The sequence below is a fragment of the Lithobates pipiens genome, unplaced genomic scaffold, assembly GCF_037356315.1.
Source record: "Lithobates pipiens isolate NorthernLeopardFrog02 unplaced genomic scaffold, aLitPip1_a1.2 Scaffold_19, whole genome shotgun sequence".
NCBI classification, from domain to species: Eukaryota; Metazoa; Chordata; class Amphibia; order Anura; family Ranidae; genus Lithobates; species Lithobates pipiens.
In genome coordinates this window covers 523,354,894-523,374,914 of record NW_027507764.1, presented here as the reverse complement: position 1 = coordinate 523,374,914, position 20,021 = coordinate 523,354,894, and the positions used below count along the sequence as shown (strand labels likewise).

The following is a 20,021-nucleotide window of genomic DNA, read 5'->3' as shown; positions in this document are numbered from 1 at the left end:
GGAAGGGGGCAGAGTCTACCAACTGAAAAGCCAGCAGTTGAAGTGCTAGCAATTTCGCCAAGCTAGCATTCAACCGCTGGGCATGTGGATGGCTAAGAGTGAACTTCTTTCGATGGTCCAGCAGCTGGGGCAGGGAAATTTGTGTGCTACAATCGGACGTGGGTGTACTGCTAGCAGAGTGCCCGCAAGCACTTGGCTGTGACACACCTAGATCTACACCTTCATTCCTCTCAGTGCAGGTTTCAGAGAGGACTGAAGGTCTAGTGGGGTTGGAGATCCCAGCTGATGAGGAGCAAGGAGAGGTCCGCTTTGTTCTTTGGTGCGGGTCTTTAAGGGACGCTTGCCAACGAGCTGCATGGTAGGTCAACATATGTCTGGTCAAGCATGTGGTGCCCAAGATGCTAATGGCCATGCGAGATACGCTTGAGACATATGTTGCAAATAGCGGTGCAGTCTGATGCACTTGTCTCAAATAAAGCAAACACCAAAGAACTTTTGGAATAATGTGCAGAGGCAGCGCCCTGCACAGGCAGAGCTCTGTGGGGTGATTCAGTCGGTGTGCTACCCCTAAGCTGGCCCCGGAGGGCATCCTGCCTCGTTGGAGATGTGCCTCCTCCTCCTCCTCCTCTCTCCTATCAAGCACCCACGTGGCGTCAGTGACCTCATCATCCCCTCCCTCTTCATCACTGGAGCGAACCTGGCAGTATTCTGCAGCTGGTGGAACATGACTGCCAGATTGCTGTCCTTCTTGAGCATCCCCTATCTCTGTGCTCACGCTACTGCCTTCCTCTAGCTGAGTATCATCATCAGAGCCTTAAAAACACTGGGCATCCTCCTGAAGCATGTACCCAACACTGTGCTCAAACTGTTCGGGGGACTCGTCAGGAGGACATGGTGGGTCTAGGGAAGGAGTGACTGATGATGACATTGAGACAAGGAAAGAGGATGCGTTGGCAGCTGCTTTGCTAGTATCCTGAGCCTGGGTGAGAGAGGATGAAGAGGATGAAGAGGGCTTGGTCATCCACTCTACCAAGTCTTCGGCATTATGCAGCTCAACACATACAGCTGCCGAAAATAAGGACAAGCGTTTCTCATGGCCATGTGCTGATGACGATGCACCGCGTCCACGACCAGCACTGTTGTCTCTAGACACAGAGCCTGCTTGCCCTCTTTTATTGGCTCATGACTGTCTGCCTCTCCTTGTTGGCCTTCCAGACATAGTAATGGCCTGCAGGGAGATGGGAAAACCAGCAATTGAGTAGTGTATATTGTGCTGGAGGCACACAACACCCACTAACTACTGCAGATGCCTGTATGAGAGAACACCAGCAATAAAGGGTAGATACAGGTGTACACTGTGCTGGAGGCACACAACACCCACTAACTACTGAAGATGTCTTTATTATAAAACACCAGCAATAAAGGGTAGATAAAGGTGTATACTGTGCTGGAGGCACACAACACCCACTAACTCCTGCAGATGGCTGTATTAGAGAACGCCAGCAATAAAGGGTAGATACATGTGTATACTGTGCTGTGCTGGAGGCACAAAACACCCACTAACTGTGTAGAAAAATACGTATCGGCCTAAACTGAGGGGAATTTTTTATATATATATATATATATATATATATATATATATATATATATATATATATATATATATATATATATATATATATATATATATATATATAATGTATATGTATGTTTGGGGGATATTTATTATAGGAAAAAGTAAAAAATAATGCTTTTTTTCAAAATTGTTGCTTTATTTTTGTCTATAGCATAAAAAATGAAAACCGCAGGGCTGATCAAATGCCACCAAAAGAAAGCTCTATTTGTGGGGAAAAAAAAGACATACATTTTTTTTCGGAGCCATGTTGCACTACCGCGCAATTGTTAGTTAAAGCGACGCAGTGCCGAATCGCAAAAAGTGGTCTGGTCTTAAGCCAGGAAAATGGTCCGGTCTGAAAGTGGTTAAGAATCATACAATGTGATTTTCTGGATTTTTGTTTTTAGATTCCATCTCTCACAGTTGAAGAGTACCTATGATTAAAATTACAGACCTCTTCTTGCTTTGTAAGTAGGAAAACCTTAAAAACCGTCAGTGTATCAAATACTTGTTCTCCCCACTGTATAGACTTTCCCTTCTCTTCCAGCCTAGGTACTTAAAGAGGAGTTCCGGCCACCCCTTACCCCCACCCCCTACACATGCTGTAGCTGCTGACTTTTAACATTAGGACACTTACCTGTCCTGGAGTCCAGAGATGTTGGCACTGCAGCCGATGTTTACATCGGCTGGTCGGGTACTGACGCCGCCTTTTCAGCTTCATGGCTGGGTCCCTACTGCACATGCGTGAAGCGCTCTGCACTTTCTCACTGGCCTGGCAGAAGGGGAGGGAGGCCGAGCTGATGTACTTTGCAGCCCAGTCTCCCGGCAGCGGGGACAGGGTACCTGTAAAAAACAGGTACCCGCTCCCTCTGAAAGGTGCCAAATGTGGCACTGGAGGGGGGGAGGAATCAGATAAGCAAAAGTTCCACTTTTGGGTAGAACTCTGCTTTAAACTTGCTTTTTTCCAGTATGGCAAGGAATGCTTTTGAACTGAGGTTTGGTAGTACACCTCCGGACAGTTTTTTTTTTTTTGGGGGGGGGGGCTAAGTAACCCAGCGATGGCCCATCCATAAGTGGTGCAGGGGTGCTGCCCCCCTAATTACGGGAGTTCTACATGTTTTTTTCTTTTTGTTAAGTACGTGATTAGGGCCAGAGGCTAAAATTGGCTTCAAAAAGGGTCTGCTCGAGTCGGAGAGCAGTGTGCCCTGAGCCCACCCACTTGTGACAATAGCGAATCAACATTTGTTATTGTCTTCTTGCTTCTCCTCCCAGCCAATCAGGACAGGAAGCGGGTGCTGAGACTGGATTGGCCAGGAGATGAAACTACCGGATTGGTCGGGAGGAGAAGCCACTGAAGCCACCCGGGACCTGGAAGGGGTTAGCGGGCTTGTGAGCGGGACTGCCGAGCAGGTGAGTGGGGCTGGTGAATAGGGCTGGTGGGGGGTTTGTTTGCTGTCTCCCCCCCCCCCCCCAAACAAAAATTGAGCACCAGCCACCACTGAAGTAACCTATGTTTGAGGAAAAGGCAAGGACACTGTTCAATATGCAATTTGTGTGGTAAGGTGGAAAGGAAGGGATCTATCTTATGGATGCCTAAAAATTATTATACCATAATAAAAATGATTATACTAAAAATGCCATAGTGGGGGAACATGTGTGAGAGGCAAAGTCATTCTGGCAATATATTTACAGATCTAAATGCAGCCAATAGTTTTTATTGGGCCTGTACAAATAAGTGCATATATACAGTAAATAAAAAAATAAAATAAATACAAAAATCTGCATTTCTGGACAGTATATTATGCATATATACCGCACTCCGAGAAAATCTGGAATATTTTTTCAAGTGTGTACGCGTACGTGCAAATACACATGAATACACACATTTACCATACAGCTCATCCTCACATTTTTACCCAGGAACTTTTTTGCAGGATTCTGATGTTGATACATCACTATCACGTGCAAGAATCCTAATACACAGTGAGACATTTCTGTAGGTTTTCTGTGTTGGTGAAACAGCAATGCGTAATCTAAAGGAAGGATCTCGCTGGAAAAGGTGCATCTGGGAAAAATTACTACCATCCTGCTTGCATAATGTTGGGGAGATTAGTTTGATGTAAGTATTATTAGTTTGTCTTAAAATATAATTCTATAGAATGATTGTGCCTTACTTTCTCTATTTACAATGTAAGTTTTAGGCTGGGTTCACACTAGTACGGTGCGAATTTCAGCTCCGGTTTCCCTATGAAGATAAAAATGATTAATTAGCGTTTCCTCTCCATTGTAGCTGCGGATCAGCTGACCAGGGAGAGGGGGGAGGTGAAGTGAGGAGGGGGAGAGAATTCCTGTTCACAATGGAACACATCTGCCTAGAAAACGCATGCGTTTTTTGTGCAATGCGGAGTGCGGATGCAACACATATGTGAACCAGACCCATTGAAAAAAACATATTTTCACAAGTTCTGCAAATTGGATGCGGTGTAAGCCACATCCAATTCACATATGTGTGAACCCAGTCTCAAGGTCTGTTGACCCACTAAAATAACGCACTTATTAGGTAAATTCTATCTTTAAACAATGAATGTTCACACCAACCACTGTGTTACAATGCTCTGGTTGGTGTGTGTTGCAGTCCAGCCAATCTTGGAGAATTAGACTGTTCCTTTTTTTTTTTTTTTTTTTTTTAAACAACATTTATTGAGATGTCACACAGACACACACAGACACACACACACAGACACACACACACACAATTGCTGGCTGCACATGCGTGGTGTGAGGCAGTGGATTTCATCACATTATGCTGCTCTGAAAAAAAAAATACTTGCAGTGGTGTGAACCGGGTAGATAAAAAGACAAGGCAATTTGCCTTGATATGCGGTGGATCTGCACTGGAATAGCCATCTAATGCAGTCCCACAGGATGTGGCGTGAATGTACAGTACCCTCACCAAGTAATTTTAGCAAAATATTTGCACACACTTACAATATTAAAAGTCTAAGTTTTTTTTTTTTCCTGAAAAGCCAGTATTATGTGATAAAAAACATTGGTAAAGTGAACATAAACATCTTAGCATCCTTTAAGTATGTCCCACTAGATTCTTACAAAGCTGATGTTGTTCTTTGCCATTGATCCCCAGCTTAGCATTGCTGAGCTCAATACGACTCTGCCGCCGACTCTGAAGGCTGGTGTAAAGCCCGACTGTGCGCCGCTTGGCCTTTCGAAGGATGTGGCAGACATATTGAAAAATTTCCTCATAACAGTCTCCAGGCTCAGCATAACTAGCTACTGTACTAGATGATAAATACAAAGCCCTTTGCTCCTGCATCAGCTGGTGCTCCCTTTGCTTGGTCTCAGAGAATTGAGTGGCAATAACAACCAGGCACAAATTGATCATGAAGAACGATCCAACCTGTAGCAAGAAGAACATTAAGATTACAATGCTGTTCTGAAGCCTCAAAATACAACAGACAAATTCAAATCTAAGCATGAATTTTGAGACTCTTCCAAGAAGGGAAAGGATAGATTAATTGTTTTTTGTTTTTTTCAGAAGCAGTGATGATAGTTACTGCATACACTAGATTACCAAAAGTATTGGGATGCCTGCCTTTTACACGCACATGAACTTTAGTGGCATCCCAGTCTTATTTAGGGTTCATTATTGAGTTGGTTCACCCTTTGTAGCTATAACGGCTTCAATTCTTCTTGGAAGGCTGTCCACATGTTTTAGGAGTGTGTCTATGGTAATGTTTAACCATTCTTCCAGAACCACATTTGTGAGGTCAGGCACTGATGTTGGACGAGGTAGCTCATCCACTGCTATCTGTGGGCTCTGTGTGCACTTCATCCAGGGTTGTCAGTTAGACATGTGCAGGATGAAAAAATTTGTTTCGTTTAATTTATTAACTACATTTGTTTAGTTAAATTTGTTGCATTCATTACATTCCTTTTTGGGATTCATTTTGTTTCGTATTCGAAAAAATTTGACCGTGTGTATATGTGAAAATATGAAATAATAAAATAGAAAAACAATAAAACAGAATAGAATAAGAGCCGGTTCACACAGCGGGCGATGCGAGGCGACACGACTCGCCTCGCATCGCTCTCGCAAGTCGCCCCCGTTCTGTACAATGGAACCGTTCTGAGAGGAGCGACTCGAGTCGCTCCGACTCAGAAAAAAGGTTCCTGTACTACTTTTGGGCGACCTCGGGGCGACTTGCATTGACTTCTATACAGAAGTCATTTGCAAGTCGCCGCTGAGGCCGCGGCAGGTCGCGGCGAGGCAAGTCGGAGTCGCCTCGCCTCGCCTGCTGTGTGAACCGGCCCTAAAATATAATATGTCATATGTTAGTCTATTCTGTTCTATTGTTTTTCTAAATATATATATAAAAAAAGAGTAATCTGGCGCTCCCTATATAGTGAGAAAGGACAGTCCTATCAATTAAATATAGTAAATAGTGATGTGGCTAAACCAAATAAATTTGATAGACAAAAAGTCTGAAAAGCGACAAAGAAATTACTAGGTCGCCTTACAGAGTGCTAAACTCTTTAGTTGCTACAATGTACCTATGTCATAAGTGTACCATGTGACATGAAAAATATCAACAATGTGATAATAAGCCATGATTAGGGATGAGCTGAACACCCCCCAGTTTGGTTCACACCAGAACTTTGAAACGGACCAAAAATTTGTGCGAACTTTAGAACCCCATTGAAGTCTATGGGTCTCGAATGCTCAATATAAAAAGTGCTAATTTTAATGGCTTATATGCAAGATATTGTCCTAAAAAGGGTTTGGGGACCTGGCTCCTGCCCCAGGGGACATGGGTCAATGCCTAAAATGTTTTTAAAAACGTCGTTTTTTTTTCGGGAGCACTGATTTTAATGATGATTAACTGGTTTCCCGACCAGCGCACACCGATGTACGTCGGCAGAATGGCACGGGCAGGCATATTGGCGTACAGGTACGTCCAATCTTTAATGGCACCCTGCCATCGCAAGTGCGCCGACGGCGGCACACTCGCGTGCCGGTTGGGACCCCCATGAGTCCGGTTGTGGGTCCCGTGGACTCGATCGCCGCGGGCATACCCGCTTTCGTCTCACGGGCGGCTGAACGAGGAAATGCCGTTGTAAACAGCATTTCTCCATTCTGCCTAGCAACAAGTGACGCTGATCTCTGCTCCATGTGATTGGAGCAGAGATCAGTGTTTACTAAGTTAAAGCCCAGCCCCCAACAGTTAGTAACACACCCCAAGGAACACTTAACCCCTACACTGCCACCCACTGCCAGTGTCATTTACACAGGAATCACTGCATTTATATAGCAGTGATTGCTGTATAAATGACAATGGTCGCAAAAATTTGTCAAAAATGTCCGATGTGTCCGCCATAATGTCGCAGTGACAATAAAAATCGCTGATCGCCGCCATTACTAGTAAAAAAAAAAATATTAATAAAAATGCCATAAAACTATCCCCTATTTTGTAAACGCTATAACTTTTGCACAAACCAATCAATAATCGCTTATTGCAATTTTTTTTACCAAAAATATGTAGAAGAATACGCATTGGCCTAAACTGAGGGAAAAATATGTTTTTATATATATTTTTGGGGGATATTTATTATAACAAAAAGTAAAAAATAATGCGTTTTTTTTCAAAATTGTCACTCTATTTTTGTTTATAGCGCAAAAAATAAAAACCGCAGAGGTGATCAAATACCACCAAAAGAAAGCTCTATTTGTGGGGGAAAAAAGACATACATTTTGTTTGGGAGCCACGTTGCACGACCGCGCAATTGTCAGTTAAAGCGACACAGTGCCGAATCGCATAAAGTGGTCTGGTCTTTGACCAGCAAAATGGTCCGGGGCTGAAGTGGTTAAAGTGAAAAAAAAGTGAAATATTCCTTTAAATATTGTGCCTGGGGGATGTCTATAGTATGCCCGTGAAGTGGCATGTGTTTCCCGTGTTTAGAACAGTCCCTGCACAAAATGACATTTAACAGAAAAAAAGTAATTTAAAACTGTTTGTGGTTTTAATGTAATATCTGATTCCAGCATTATGGATGAAAATCATTGAGAAAAATGGCATAGGTAGCCCCCCCTGCCCATTACCAGCCCCTTTGGGTCTTGTGCGGATATTAAGGGGAACCCCGTACCCATATTAAAAAAGGAAAGGCGTGGGGTTCCCAGACCCTATATACTCAGAACAGGAGTATACAGGCGGTGCAAACAAGACAGGGACTGTGTAGGTTTGTTATGTTAAGTAGAATCTGTTTGTTAATTTGAACTGGCACATTTTTAAAGTGTAGCTCCAGTCAAAAAATCTATTTTTAAGCTTTTTGGAAAACATAGGGAAGGGTTATCACCCCTGTATAATTTGTTTTGCCATCCGTCTTTTTTCATCTCACTTCCTGTTGTCGCCTTCCGTTTGCAAGTAGGAGACGTTTGTAAGTTGGATGTTTGAAAGTAGGGGCCTGCCCTATATGCTCTGCAGAAATTTGCGCCTAAGGTGTTGGTGTTGTCACAACACTGTAAGCCCTAAAAGTGACTCTTGGTAGGCGCTGGAGAGCCCTGCTGTGAACAATTATATCAAGAATTGTAATTACATGGCATTGTTAAACAGTGGTAGAAAAATAGGGCCTTTGGTGGTTGTGGTGGTGGTAGTGGTGCTGGTGCCACCGCACTGTAAGTCCTCAGTTACTCTCGGTGGGCGCAGGAACGGGCCCTGCTGTGAAATATTATATCTAGAATTGTAATTACATGCCCCTGTTAAACAGGGGCTGAAAAATTGGGCCTTAGGCCCTGCTTGCTGGTGCCACGACACTGCAACCTCTCCCAGATACTCTAGTTGGAGTGCATGAATGAGCCCTGCTGCAAAGCATTGCATCAAAAATTGTAACTACACGCCCCTGTTAACCACTTCAGCCCTGGACCAATTGTCAGCCTAAGGACCAGAGGTCTTTTTACAATTTCGCACTGCACTGCTTTAACTGGTAATTGCGCAGTCATGCAATGTTGTACCCAAACAAAATTTGCATCCTTTTCTTCCCACAAATAGAGCTTTCTTTTGATGGTATTTGATTGCCTCTGCGAATTTTATTTTAATTTTCATTTTATAAATGGAAAAGGGCCAAAAATTTCGAGAAAAAAATATATTTTCTACTTTTTGTTATAAGAAAAATCGAATAAACTCAATTTTAGTCATACATTTAGGGCAAAATTTATTCAGCCACATGTCTTTAGTAAAAAAAAAAAAAAATGTCAATAAGCATATATTTATTGGTTTGTGCAAAAGTTATAGCGTCTACAAACTAGAGTACATTTTCTGGAATTTACACAGCTTTTAATTTATGACTGCCTATCATTTCTTGAGGTGCTAAAATGGCAGGGCAGTACAAACCCCCCCAAATTACCCCATTTTGGAAAGTAGACACCCCAAGGAAATTGCTGAGGGGAATGTTGAGCCCATTGAATATTTTTTTTTTTGTCCCAAGTGATTGAATAATTGCACAAAAAAAAAAAAGTTTACAAAAAGTTGTCACTAAATGATATATTACTCACACATGCCATAGTTATATGTGGAATTGCACCCCAAAATATATTCTGCTGCTTCTCCTGAGTACGAGGATACCACATGTGGGACTTTTTGGGAGTCTAGCAGCGTACGGCACCCCAAAAACCAATCACTGCCTTCAGGATTTCTAAGGCCGCGTACACACGGTCTGCCCAACTTAGTCCGCTGAACCGTGTTTCAGCGGACAATCCGCTCGTGTGTGGGCTTCAGCTGACTTTTTCAGCGGACAGTCTGACGGACTAAGTCTTTCGGAATTTCCGTAATTTTGTCCGTCCAAACTTGGTTTCAGCGGACAGTCCGCTCGTGTGTAGGCAAGTTGGACGGACTAAGTATGGCGCATGCTCAGAAAGGATTTACACGGCCGAAGGTTGCATTGCAGTGTATTGGATGTCATTTTTCTAGTCCCGTCGTACGTGCTGTACACGTCATCGTGCAAGCTTTCAGCGGACTGTCTGTTCATCGTGTGTGGTCAAGTCCGTTCATTCAAATGTTGGATGGACTGTCTGTCGGATTGTCTGACGGACTTAGTTGGCCAGACAATCCGCCCGTGTGTACGCGGCCTAAGGGTGCAAATTTTTGATTTCACTCCTCACTACCTATCACAGTTTCGAAGGCCATAAAATGCCAAAATAGCACAAAACCCCACCAAATGACCTCATTTTGGGAAGTAGACACCCCAAGCTATTTACTGAGAGGCATGTTGAGTCCATGAAATATTTTATATTTTGCCACAAGTTGCAGGAATATTACAATTTTTTTTTTTTTTTTGCACAAAGTTGTCACTAAATGATATATTGCTCACACATGCTATGGGCATAAGTGAAATTACACCCCAAAATAAATTCTGCTGCTTCTCCTGAGTACGGGGATACCACATGTGGGGGACTTTTTGGGAGCCTAGCCACGTACGGGACCCTGAAAACCAAGCACTGCCTTCAGGATTTAAATATAAAAGGCTACCAAAAAAAACTGTTAGCGATCGCAGGGATCAGGCCTGACTCTGCGAATGCTGCAGTTATGTGTTTAGTGTTTTGTAAGTGACAGTGATCGATCGATACTGCACTTGGGTGGGCTGGGCGGAGGGACAAAATGCAGGTGCTAGCAGGTATCTGGGCTGATCCCGCTAACAATGCTTTTTTTTGGAACCCTAAACTGCTGGGGACGCTAGTATAGATCTGATCAGATAAGATATTGATCTGTTCAGATTCTATACCACTATGGGAGGTTTATGCTTTGCGTGTGGGTGTTAGCGGTACTGGCACTAACCTAGCGCTGCCTGCGGCGACGCAGACCCTGACCCTAAAACCTAATTGATATCACCCGCCGGGTGATCAGGGGGTTAAACCTTTATTAGGTAATAAATGGTGGGTGCCCTGATGCTATAAAAAGCAAACTAACCAGAGTCACCCATAACTCTTATACGGTGATCAGTGGTGAAAGGGTTAACGAGGGGCAATCAGGGGGTTCAAATTTTTATTAGGTAGTATATGGGGGTCCCTGGCGCTATATAAAAACCTGACGGGGAACCTAAATAACTAACTGGCTAACCAGCGTCACCAGTGGCACGTATACGATGATCGCTGATGAAAGGGTTAACTAGGGGCAATCAGGGGGTTAAAACCATTATTGGGTAGTATATGGGGGTACCTAGCGCTATAAAAACCTGACGGTGAACTAAAAAAATAACTAGCTACCTAGCGGCACTAATGACACTAATGCAGCGATCAGAAAAATGATCGCTTAGTGACACTGGCAAAAGGGGGTGAAAGGGTTAACTAGGGGCAATCGGGGGGTTAAAACCATTATTGGGTAGTATATTGGGGTACCTAGCGCTATAAAAACCTGGCGGTGAACCTAAAAAAATAACTAGCTACTTAGCGGCACCAGTGACACTAATGCAGCAATCAGAAAAACGATCGCTTAGTGACACTGGTAAAAGGGGGTGAAAGGGTTAACTCTAGGGGCAATCAGGGGGTTAAACCTTTATTGGGGGGGTAGGGGGCTACCCTGGACCTAACACTAACTGCCCTGACAGTTTACTGTCACAACTGACACTAAATGCAGTGATCAGTAAATAAATGATCACTGCAATCAGTGACACTGTGACTGGGAGGGGGGGGATCGGGGGGGGGGGGGGGGGGAATTGTGTGCCTATGTGTACCTACATGTCAGTGTAGTGTTGGTGCACACTAACTTTCTGTGTTCTCTTTGTAGTCCGGTCAAAAAGACCGCCCCGAGGAGAATGACATCACTTCCTGCCTGTGTTTACTATACACAGCGGGGGAAGCTTCTCATTCGCCAGGAGCAATCGAGAGGGGATCGCCAGAAACCAACGGCCATCCCCTCATCCCGGATCGCTCCTGCAGCGAAACGGACTGCCGCATCCAGCCTGAGGGGGTCCAATCGGACCCCCCCACCCACTGGAAGGAGATCACATACATGTACGTGCTTGTGCCTGTCGGTGCCATTGCACCGACGTACATTGCCATGCGGCGGTCCTTAAGTGGTTAAACAGGGGCTGAAAAATTGGGCTGGTGGCATCACCCAGAACCAAAAATGTTCTTCCAAGATATCAGCGGAGGAGGAAGAGGATAGACAATCAACATAACAGGACAGTCACTCAGCATCAGCATAGGCAGTCTTGAAGGGATGTGATATTTAAAAAAAAAATAATTATTCTGTTACATTAGCTTCAGGTGCTTGGTAGCTGGTGGTGATCCAAGACCGATACATCTTTATGAAGGTCAGTAATCAACCGAGTCATAGGTGCACCCTGAGATCTGTTACAAAGCCACCAGCAGCACTGAAGGTGCGTTCCAAAAGAACGCTGGATGCAGGACAGGCCAGTAACTCAATTGCATACTGTGCAAGCTCTGGCCAGTGATCCATCCTCAAGACCCAGTAAGCAGAGGATTTTCGTGGGAAAGGTGTCCAAGTCTGACCTTGCCCCTAGGTATTCCTGCACCATGTAAATCAGACGCTGGCGATGGTTGCTGGAACTGATCATACCTTTGGGCTGCGGACTAAAAATTTGTCTGAACGGATCGGTCAGACGGCCACCTTCTCCACCGCTCCTTCTGACCGATGCCTCAGCAACACGTTGTCCAGGACCAGGAGTTTGTAACCTCCCAGTCTCTGGGAACATGTTGCACAGACCTATCTGCAAGGCCTCCCGGAGATGTCTCATCCTCTGCGATGGCAAGATAAGGTCTGCAACCTTACCTTTGTACCATGGATCAAGGAGAGTGGCCAGCCAGTAATGGTCCCTCTCCTTGATCCGAAGAATACGAGAATCCGTCCGCAGGCTTTGCAGGATCAGGGAGGCCATGCAGCGTAGGTTAGCTGAGGCATTCGGTCAGGAGTCCTTTGGGTCACTAAGGACAACATGATCTGCAGCCACCTCCTCCCAACCACGTACAAGTCCACGGGTTTCTTGGGACTGTAAATCATCCCTAAAAGACTGATCCTGAGTGCCAGGCTCCACCTCCATGCTGGCACAATCCTCCTCCTCCTCATCCTCTTCCTGTGTGATGGGAGGGACAGCAGGAACATTGTCTGGATAAAGGGGACCTTGAGAGGCAAGGAAGTCCTCCTCTTCCTGCCTCTGTTCTGCCTCAAGTGCCCTGTCCATTATTCCATGCAGCGTATGCTCCAAGAAGTGGACAAGTAGGTACAGTGTCACTGATGCATGCACTGTCACTGCTCACCATCCTTGTGGCCTCCTCAAACCGTGACAGGACAGTGCATGCATCCCTGATCATGCCCCACTGGCGTGGTGAGAAAAAACCGAGCTCCCCTGACTCTGTCCTGGTGCCGTAGTCACACAGATACTCATTGATGGCCCTCTGCTGCATGTGCAGCCGCTGCAGCATGGCCAACGTTGAGTTCCACCTGGTGGGCATGTCACATATAAGGCGGTTCTTGGCAGGTTCAACTCCTTTTGGAGCTCAGCCAGCCGAGCACTGGCATTAAATGATTGGCGGAAATCAACACAGACTTTCCTGGCCTGCTTCAGGACATCCTGTAAGCCCGGGTACCTGCCCAAGAACCGCTGCACCACCAGGTTAAGGATGTGAGCCACACAGGGCACATGGGTCGGTTGTCCCTGTCGGAGGGCAGAGAGGAGGTTGCTGCCATTGTCGCAAACCACCAATCCTGGCTTAAGCTGGCATGGCGTCAACCACCTCTCAGCCTGCCCCTGCAGAGCTGACAAAATATCTGCCCCAGTGTAGCTCCTGTCCCCTAAACAAACCAGCGCAAGCACGGCATGACATAGTTTTGCCTGCGTACTTGTGTAGCCCCTTGAACGCCTACTGAGCACCGCTAGTTCCAAGGACAGAGCACTGGAAGAGGCCATGGAAGAAGAAGAAGATTAGGGGGTGGAGGAGAGAGGTGTGTCACAAACAGTAGTAGCATTTTGGAGGCGTGGTGGTGGAACAACCTCCAACACTACTGCACCTTGTCCTGCATCCTTCCCAGCTGCCAGAAGAGTAACCCAATGGCCATGAAAGACAGGTAACGTCCCTGACCATGCCTGCTGGACCATGGGTCAGCAGTAATATGCACCTTACCACTGACTGCCCTGTCCAGCGAGGCAAGGACATTGCCTTCCACATGCCGGTAGAGAGCCAGAATCACATTCCATGAGAAAAAGTGGTGTTTGCGGACCTGCCACTGAGGAACTGCACATTGCACAAACTCACGGAAGGGGGCTGAGTACCAACTGAAAAGGCAGCAGTTGAAGTGCTAGCAATTAGCCAAGCTAGCATTCAACCGCTGGGCATGTGGATGGCTTGCCACGTCACTTGCCACGTCACCTGCCACAAGTTATGGATTTTCCACTTGCCACGTCACCTGCCAGGTCACTTGCCGCGTCACCTGCCAGGTCACTTGCCACATCACCTGCCACAAGTTGTGGATTGTCCACTTTCCACGTCACTTGCCACTTCACCTGCCACGTCACTTGCCACAAGTTGTGGATTGTCCACTTGCTACATCACTTGCCACCTGCCATGTCACTTGCCACAAGTTGTGGATTGTCCACTTGCAATTGCAATTGTTTAAAATATTTTTCTAATGGTTTTTCATCATTTGCAATCATTTTTGAGATTTTTAATGTAAAAAAAAAGGTCACCTTTAAAAACGCATATAAACGCAAACGCGGCTAAACGCGGTAGTGGCGTTTTGCCGCGTTTTGCGTCTCCAGTTCTTCACGATACAGTCTATCCCATAGAAGACAAGTTTTGATGGGTCTCGCAAAAGGGATTAAGTTAGAGCAGGTGTGCAAATATAATAGCTACCTCACACCTCTCTCTTTTACCCTTCTATTCTTTATTTTTATTTATTATATTTTTATTTTTTTATATTTTCTGGAAAAAGACTTTGTTCATTTATTTTTAGTCAACCTGGGATTGCAATTTTTCTATGTATATTACCCCCTAGGGGTCATGTTATTTGTTTTAAAAAAAACACATCTCTTTTATTTGGTGTGTCAATAAAGCATACGTTTTTTTTAAATTAACCTTTTGAGACCTGGAATTACTACACTATGGAGCCCTCCCCCCTTTTTTCTTCTTGAGGAAACCTTGATTTACCAGCACTAGCTCCTTCTACACATCAAGTAAAGAGTGGAAAACTGCCTCCTCTGAACCCTCCTTCTGTGGATTGGTCCCTGCTGTGTGAGACCTACAGGCCTGACTGCCCTCCGTGGGCTTAAAGTTTCGGTGAGTAGGGAGCTGAGGGGGTGAGCACGGAAGTCACCTGAATTTTATGTATTTGAGCACCAGTCATCTTAACCTGCACCTATTTGAAGATTCCGAGGACACTTACCTCTCTTTTTTGCTTTTGGACTGCACTTTTTAGGAGTTTGCTTTGGGCTATATATGTATTTTTTGGGTCATACATGAATTTTTTGCTGAATTTTTTGTTGAATTTTTTGATGGACTTTTTTATTTAGCATTTTTATTTGTCTATTTTCACTTATTATCTATTGTGATTATTCCTTATTATCACTTAGCACTTTATGTGATTAATTATTACATAGTATTTGCACATTGTGCACTGTTCTGTACCCTTTGCACTTTATCACTATTTATAGAGCTTTTAAGGGTTTAGTGTATATGCATGTGTGCAGACACATGTATATACACGTTCAATTAACCTTCTAGGTTCACATACATATAACCTAGTACCATTTGCTGTTCTTATATATGTGTATCTGTTGTTGCTGTGATTAACCTGTCTATCTGGTATATGGCTACATAAGCGCTTTATAGTGGACTATACATGCACCTTTGGGTGGGGTATGAGATATCTATATAATTTGTGATATTCCTTAGCACATTATGGACATTGGCGTGTACCACAACTAGTACTTAATGGTATCATCTACTAGTGGGGTATATTATATGGTCTTGCTGGCTATTTGCTCTGCTTACTCCTTTTTTCCTGCACCTTACCAGTGGAAAGTGCGGTGTTCTACCTTCAACAAATATTGTGGTTTTTAGGTGGCTAGTGCTTATGTGTACTTACCTCTATGCACACACCTCCTTTTAGCTACTATCGATGGCGCCTGACCCCGTTTAAATATATAAAATTTTTTATTGCCAATTGGATTTCGGTCAATGTTATAGGTTCCTCTAGAGTGTCCCGTATTTCCGTCGGCAGGGTGGGCATGTTGGAAGAGGTTATGTAGTCGGCTATATGTTCTTGGGTTGGCTGGGTCACGTTTAGGTTGTACAGAGTCTCGTAAAAGAACTTGAATGTTTTGGTAATTTGGTGGGGCAACGTCTCTCGACTCCCGGAGGAAGAGAAGACGTGAGGTATATAAGAAGCTGTTCGTTGGGCTTTAAGAGATTGCGCCAGCAGTCTGCCACATTTATTGCCTGATTCGTAGATTTTTTTTTCCCGGGAAATCTGGAGCGCTGCCTTAGCTTTAAAGTGGAGAAGGTCGGTTATTTGAGTTCGTATCGTGTCCAGCTCACTACCTAAGGGAGTAGTTGGTGTCTGTTTGTGTTTTGCTTCTAGGATTTGAAGTTTGCCGAATAGCTCGGATAATTTAGCGGTTCTTTGTCTTTTGATCCATGCGCTGTGTTTTATCAATACCCCTTGAATCACCGCCTTATGCGCCTCCCAAATTAGGCCCGCGTCGCAGTCCCCTGTGTTGTTAGAGTGAAAGTAATGTGATAATTCTGTCGTTACGTCTGTTAGTACCTCAGCGTCTTGGAGGAGGCCCTCATTTAGCCTCCATGGCTTCTTTTGTTCCCTATAAAATTCGGTTAAAGCATAGTGTAATGTTACAGGGGCATGATCTGACCACGTGATAGACCCAATAGTGGAGCCTTTGACCGCCTGAAGTTGGTTGTGTGGCATCAAAAAAGAATTGATACGGGAATAACCGAGGTGCGGCCTAGAGAAAAAAGTGTAGTCCCGTTCACCGGAATGGAAGAGACGCCAAACATCCACTAGTTGTGAGGCATGTAGGTCAGTCTGGATGGAGGACAGCCCAGTAGAGGTGTCCTCTGCGGGTATTAATGGGATGTTTAGGTCCCCGCCTACGATCGGTTGTCCTTCCGTGAAGATTTGAAGCAAGTTTAAGTGTTTTTTCACAAACCAGTCTTGTCTGCTAATAGAGGCATAGAGATTAGCGATGGTAACCTTCACACTACCTATCAGGCCTTTGAGAAATAAAAACCGTCCCTCAGGGTCTGTCATTAGAGATATCAGAGTCCATGGGACCTTGGCAGATATTTGAATGGAGACCCCTCTAGATTTGGCCTCAGAGTATGTGGAATGATAGACTGTCGGGTAAAATCTGTTTGTTAAGATAGGGAACCTGTTCTCCCTAAAGTGCGTCTCCTGTATCAAGACAATATCAGCGTTTTGTCGTTTCATATCGTTTAGTAGCATGCGTCTCTTCTCTGGGACATTGAGTCCCTTTGCATTAAGGGTAACAATGTTAAGCACGTCCATGTTCGTGTCAGGATGGAAGGTATGGGATGGGGGAAGAGAGGGATGGGAAAAACTGAAGGGAGGAAGAGTGTAGTATCGGGGTGTGAAAGTGAAAGGTTAAAGAAGTGGGGGATAGACTTTCCAGAAAATGGGTAGCGACTGAGAGGAAAAGAATCCCAGCCGATACTGTCCAGCGGAGCTGGAGCACTAAAGTGCAGCCAATTGCAGCTTCAACGCCCACCAGGAGTGCCTGGATGAAAAGCGTCAACCTAATTGGGGGTGCGATCAGTGCGGGCCGACAGGGAGCTCCCGGAGCCACCCCAGAGCCTCGGGCCCTATGTGTATGTGTAGATGTGGGCAGTTAAGTGACGTCTAAGTAGGCAGGACAATATGCGTGGAAGGATAGGGGTCATCCAGGATTCATGAGCACAAAACATGTCATACAACTAAACAAATTATAACGTTGCACAGGTATCTATCTACAAGGTAACTACACTGGCTGGAAACACATTAAGCTAACTAGAGCAAAAAAACATATAACGGCTACAAACAAACATTCCCCCATATATAGCACTGCGACACATCCCCCCCCCCACGCCACCCGGGGGACACCAACAGGTCCCGGAGAGAGGGAGATAGATAGGGGGGGGGGCAGTAAGAGAGGAAGGCAGGGATGGAGGGAACAGAGGAGGCAGGAAAAAAGCCCCACCCCAACAACCCCCACCCCACATCACAAAGTCAAGAGCCACCACCCAGCCCCCCCGAACCGCCGTGCAGAACCCGTCACAGTAACCCACCCGGATCCCCAAATGTTCTGTTATGTCACCCCACTCCGAGCCTCCGCAGGAGCACAATAGTCTTGGGGTCCATGTGGATGGGTCGTAGAAGGCCCTGAGGGTGGGGGCCGCCTAGGTCCTCCGGGGGACTTGCAAAAGCGACCCCGCCCTCTCCCCAGATGGTGACACACATATGGAAGCGTCCAGGGACGGCACGGCTCCTCATGTCCCTAGCATGACGCCAGGGGCCAGGACAGCCACACGGCAGGGGATAATCCTGATTGGGGGAGGGGATGTAGAGCACAGGAAAATATTGTGGATGAGGGGCAAAAATATCAGCCAGTGTAGAACAACATAGTAGGTGCTAAGGGGAGCCATTATGACTCACGTGACCTGTTCACTGAAACAGACGTAGTGCGGGACCGACCTCTGGGAGCGAGCCGGTGGGGCAGCGTCACCCGACGTTGGGCCCAAACGGCCTGCCGGGCGCGGGATCCTTACCAGCCAGTTTGGCACCTGGACTGGATCTGTGCCCAGGAAAGCAAAGAGGGCGGGGAGGTCCGCCGGTGTGCGTAATGTAAAGGATCCGCTATACATGCGGAAGATGACTGTCAGGGGGTAGCCCCATCTGTACGTGCAACCCTGGCATCTTGCAGCTTCCAGAGCCGGTTTCAGCATGGCGCGGCGTTGTAGGGTGGCCCTGGAGAGTTCCGGGAGTATCTGAATCTGTGCACCGTCAAAGTCAATGACCCTGTGATCCCATGCCCTCTTTAGAAGCGCTTCCTTCTGTAGGTATCTGTGTAAACGGCACAGAACATCGCGAGGTCATGCCGGATCGGTAGATCTGGGGCCCAGCGCCCGGTGGACTCTGTCAATTTCCAGGGAGGGAGGCAGGTCACCCAGGAGCCTGTGAAAGATAGCAGTGACAGTCTCTGCCAGATCTTCTTGACCCGTAGCCTCTGGGATACCCCGCAGTCGCAAGTTATTGCGGTAACTGCGGTCCTCCATTTCCTCCAGATGGAGCTGCATCTCCTGCGCCACCACCGCATGGGTATCCTGTGCGTGTTCCAGTGCTTGCACCCTAGTCGCCAATGAAGTGAGCTGGGTTTCCCCTGAGGAGACTCGGTCTTCTATGGCATGCAGCTCAGTCCTCACCTCTTGTATGTCTCTGTTATGTGCCTCCTCTATCCGCAGGATTAGGGTTTCAATGTCTGCCCTCGTAGGGAGGGCCTCGATGTCCGCCCTCGTAGGCAGAGCTCGTAGCATACTGCGGAGGTCGTCATCAAGGTTTCCCTGGTTTGAGGAAGGGCCTGCCATCTCAGATCTGAACTCCCTGAAAGATAGTCTGATGCGGGTGTACCTGGGATGGTCTGTGTCCCAGTGGGGGCTGTTTCCAATTGGGGTACCCGAGGCGTATCGGCGGTGACACCAGGTGAAATGCACGGGTTCCCCCTGAAGAAACGTTGAATACCGGGCTGTGAAGGTCGATTGTGGGTACCACGGGTTAATGATCTTGTCCTGTAACTTTTGGGGGTGGTCATACCGAGGTCACATCAGGTGAAGTTGTGTTGTGGCCCATATGATCCGAGTCAGGCAGGGGGTCCGCCCAGGGCCTGTCTTCACCCAGCCATCTTCAAGTCGCAGCCCCCGGGGAGGGGAGCTGTCATGTTATGGTCCACAGGGACTCCTCTGGGTGCACCCTTTCTCTGCCACACCCGGTCCCGGGCTGTTGTTGAGGGGCAGTCGGTTATGTCTCTAGGCGGCCACAGGCCCACCGGTCACACCAGTAGGCCAGAAGAGACGGCCAGGCAGTAAGGCCCCAGGGCTGGGATCTCCCCGATGCGGTGGGCCCAGGGCACAGAGTCACAAGCTGCAGCCTCTGTAGCAAGAAGTATCCAGTCCGGGGGTTGTGGTGACACCTCAGGCCAGGGCTGGGGTCCGGAGAGATGATGGGGTGGGCCCAGATAGGCGGCCTGCACTGCTGAAGTAGGCCGGACCAGGCGCGGCAGCCTCTGGTGGGGATCCGGCCCCAGGAAACAGCGGGGATCCGCTGGCTCCACTAGGCCGCACTAGGCCGGACCGGGCCGCGGCGTCCCCGGGACC

At 46.6% G+C, this 20,021-nt stretch overlaps 1 protein-coding gene across 1 annotated transcript in view; it reads right to left on the bottom strand.

The window, feature by feature from the left end:
• Positions 1–20,021, bottom strand: part of LOC143998093 (voltage-dependent T-type calcium channel subunit alpha-1I-like) — a 1,330,488-nt gene that overhangs the window by 717,640 nt on the left and 592,827 nt on the right. The window contains exon 7 of the mRNA XM_077493843.1: positions 4,724–5,030. Within this exon, the coding sequence (XP_077349969.1) occupies positions 4,724–5,030 (307 nt within the window). The remainder of the gene's footprint in view (positions 1–4,723; positions 5,031–20,021) is intronic.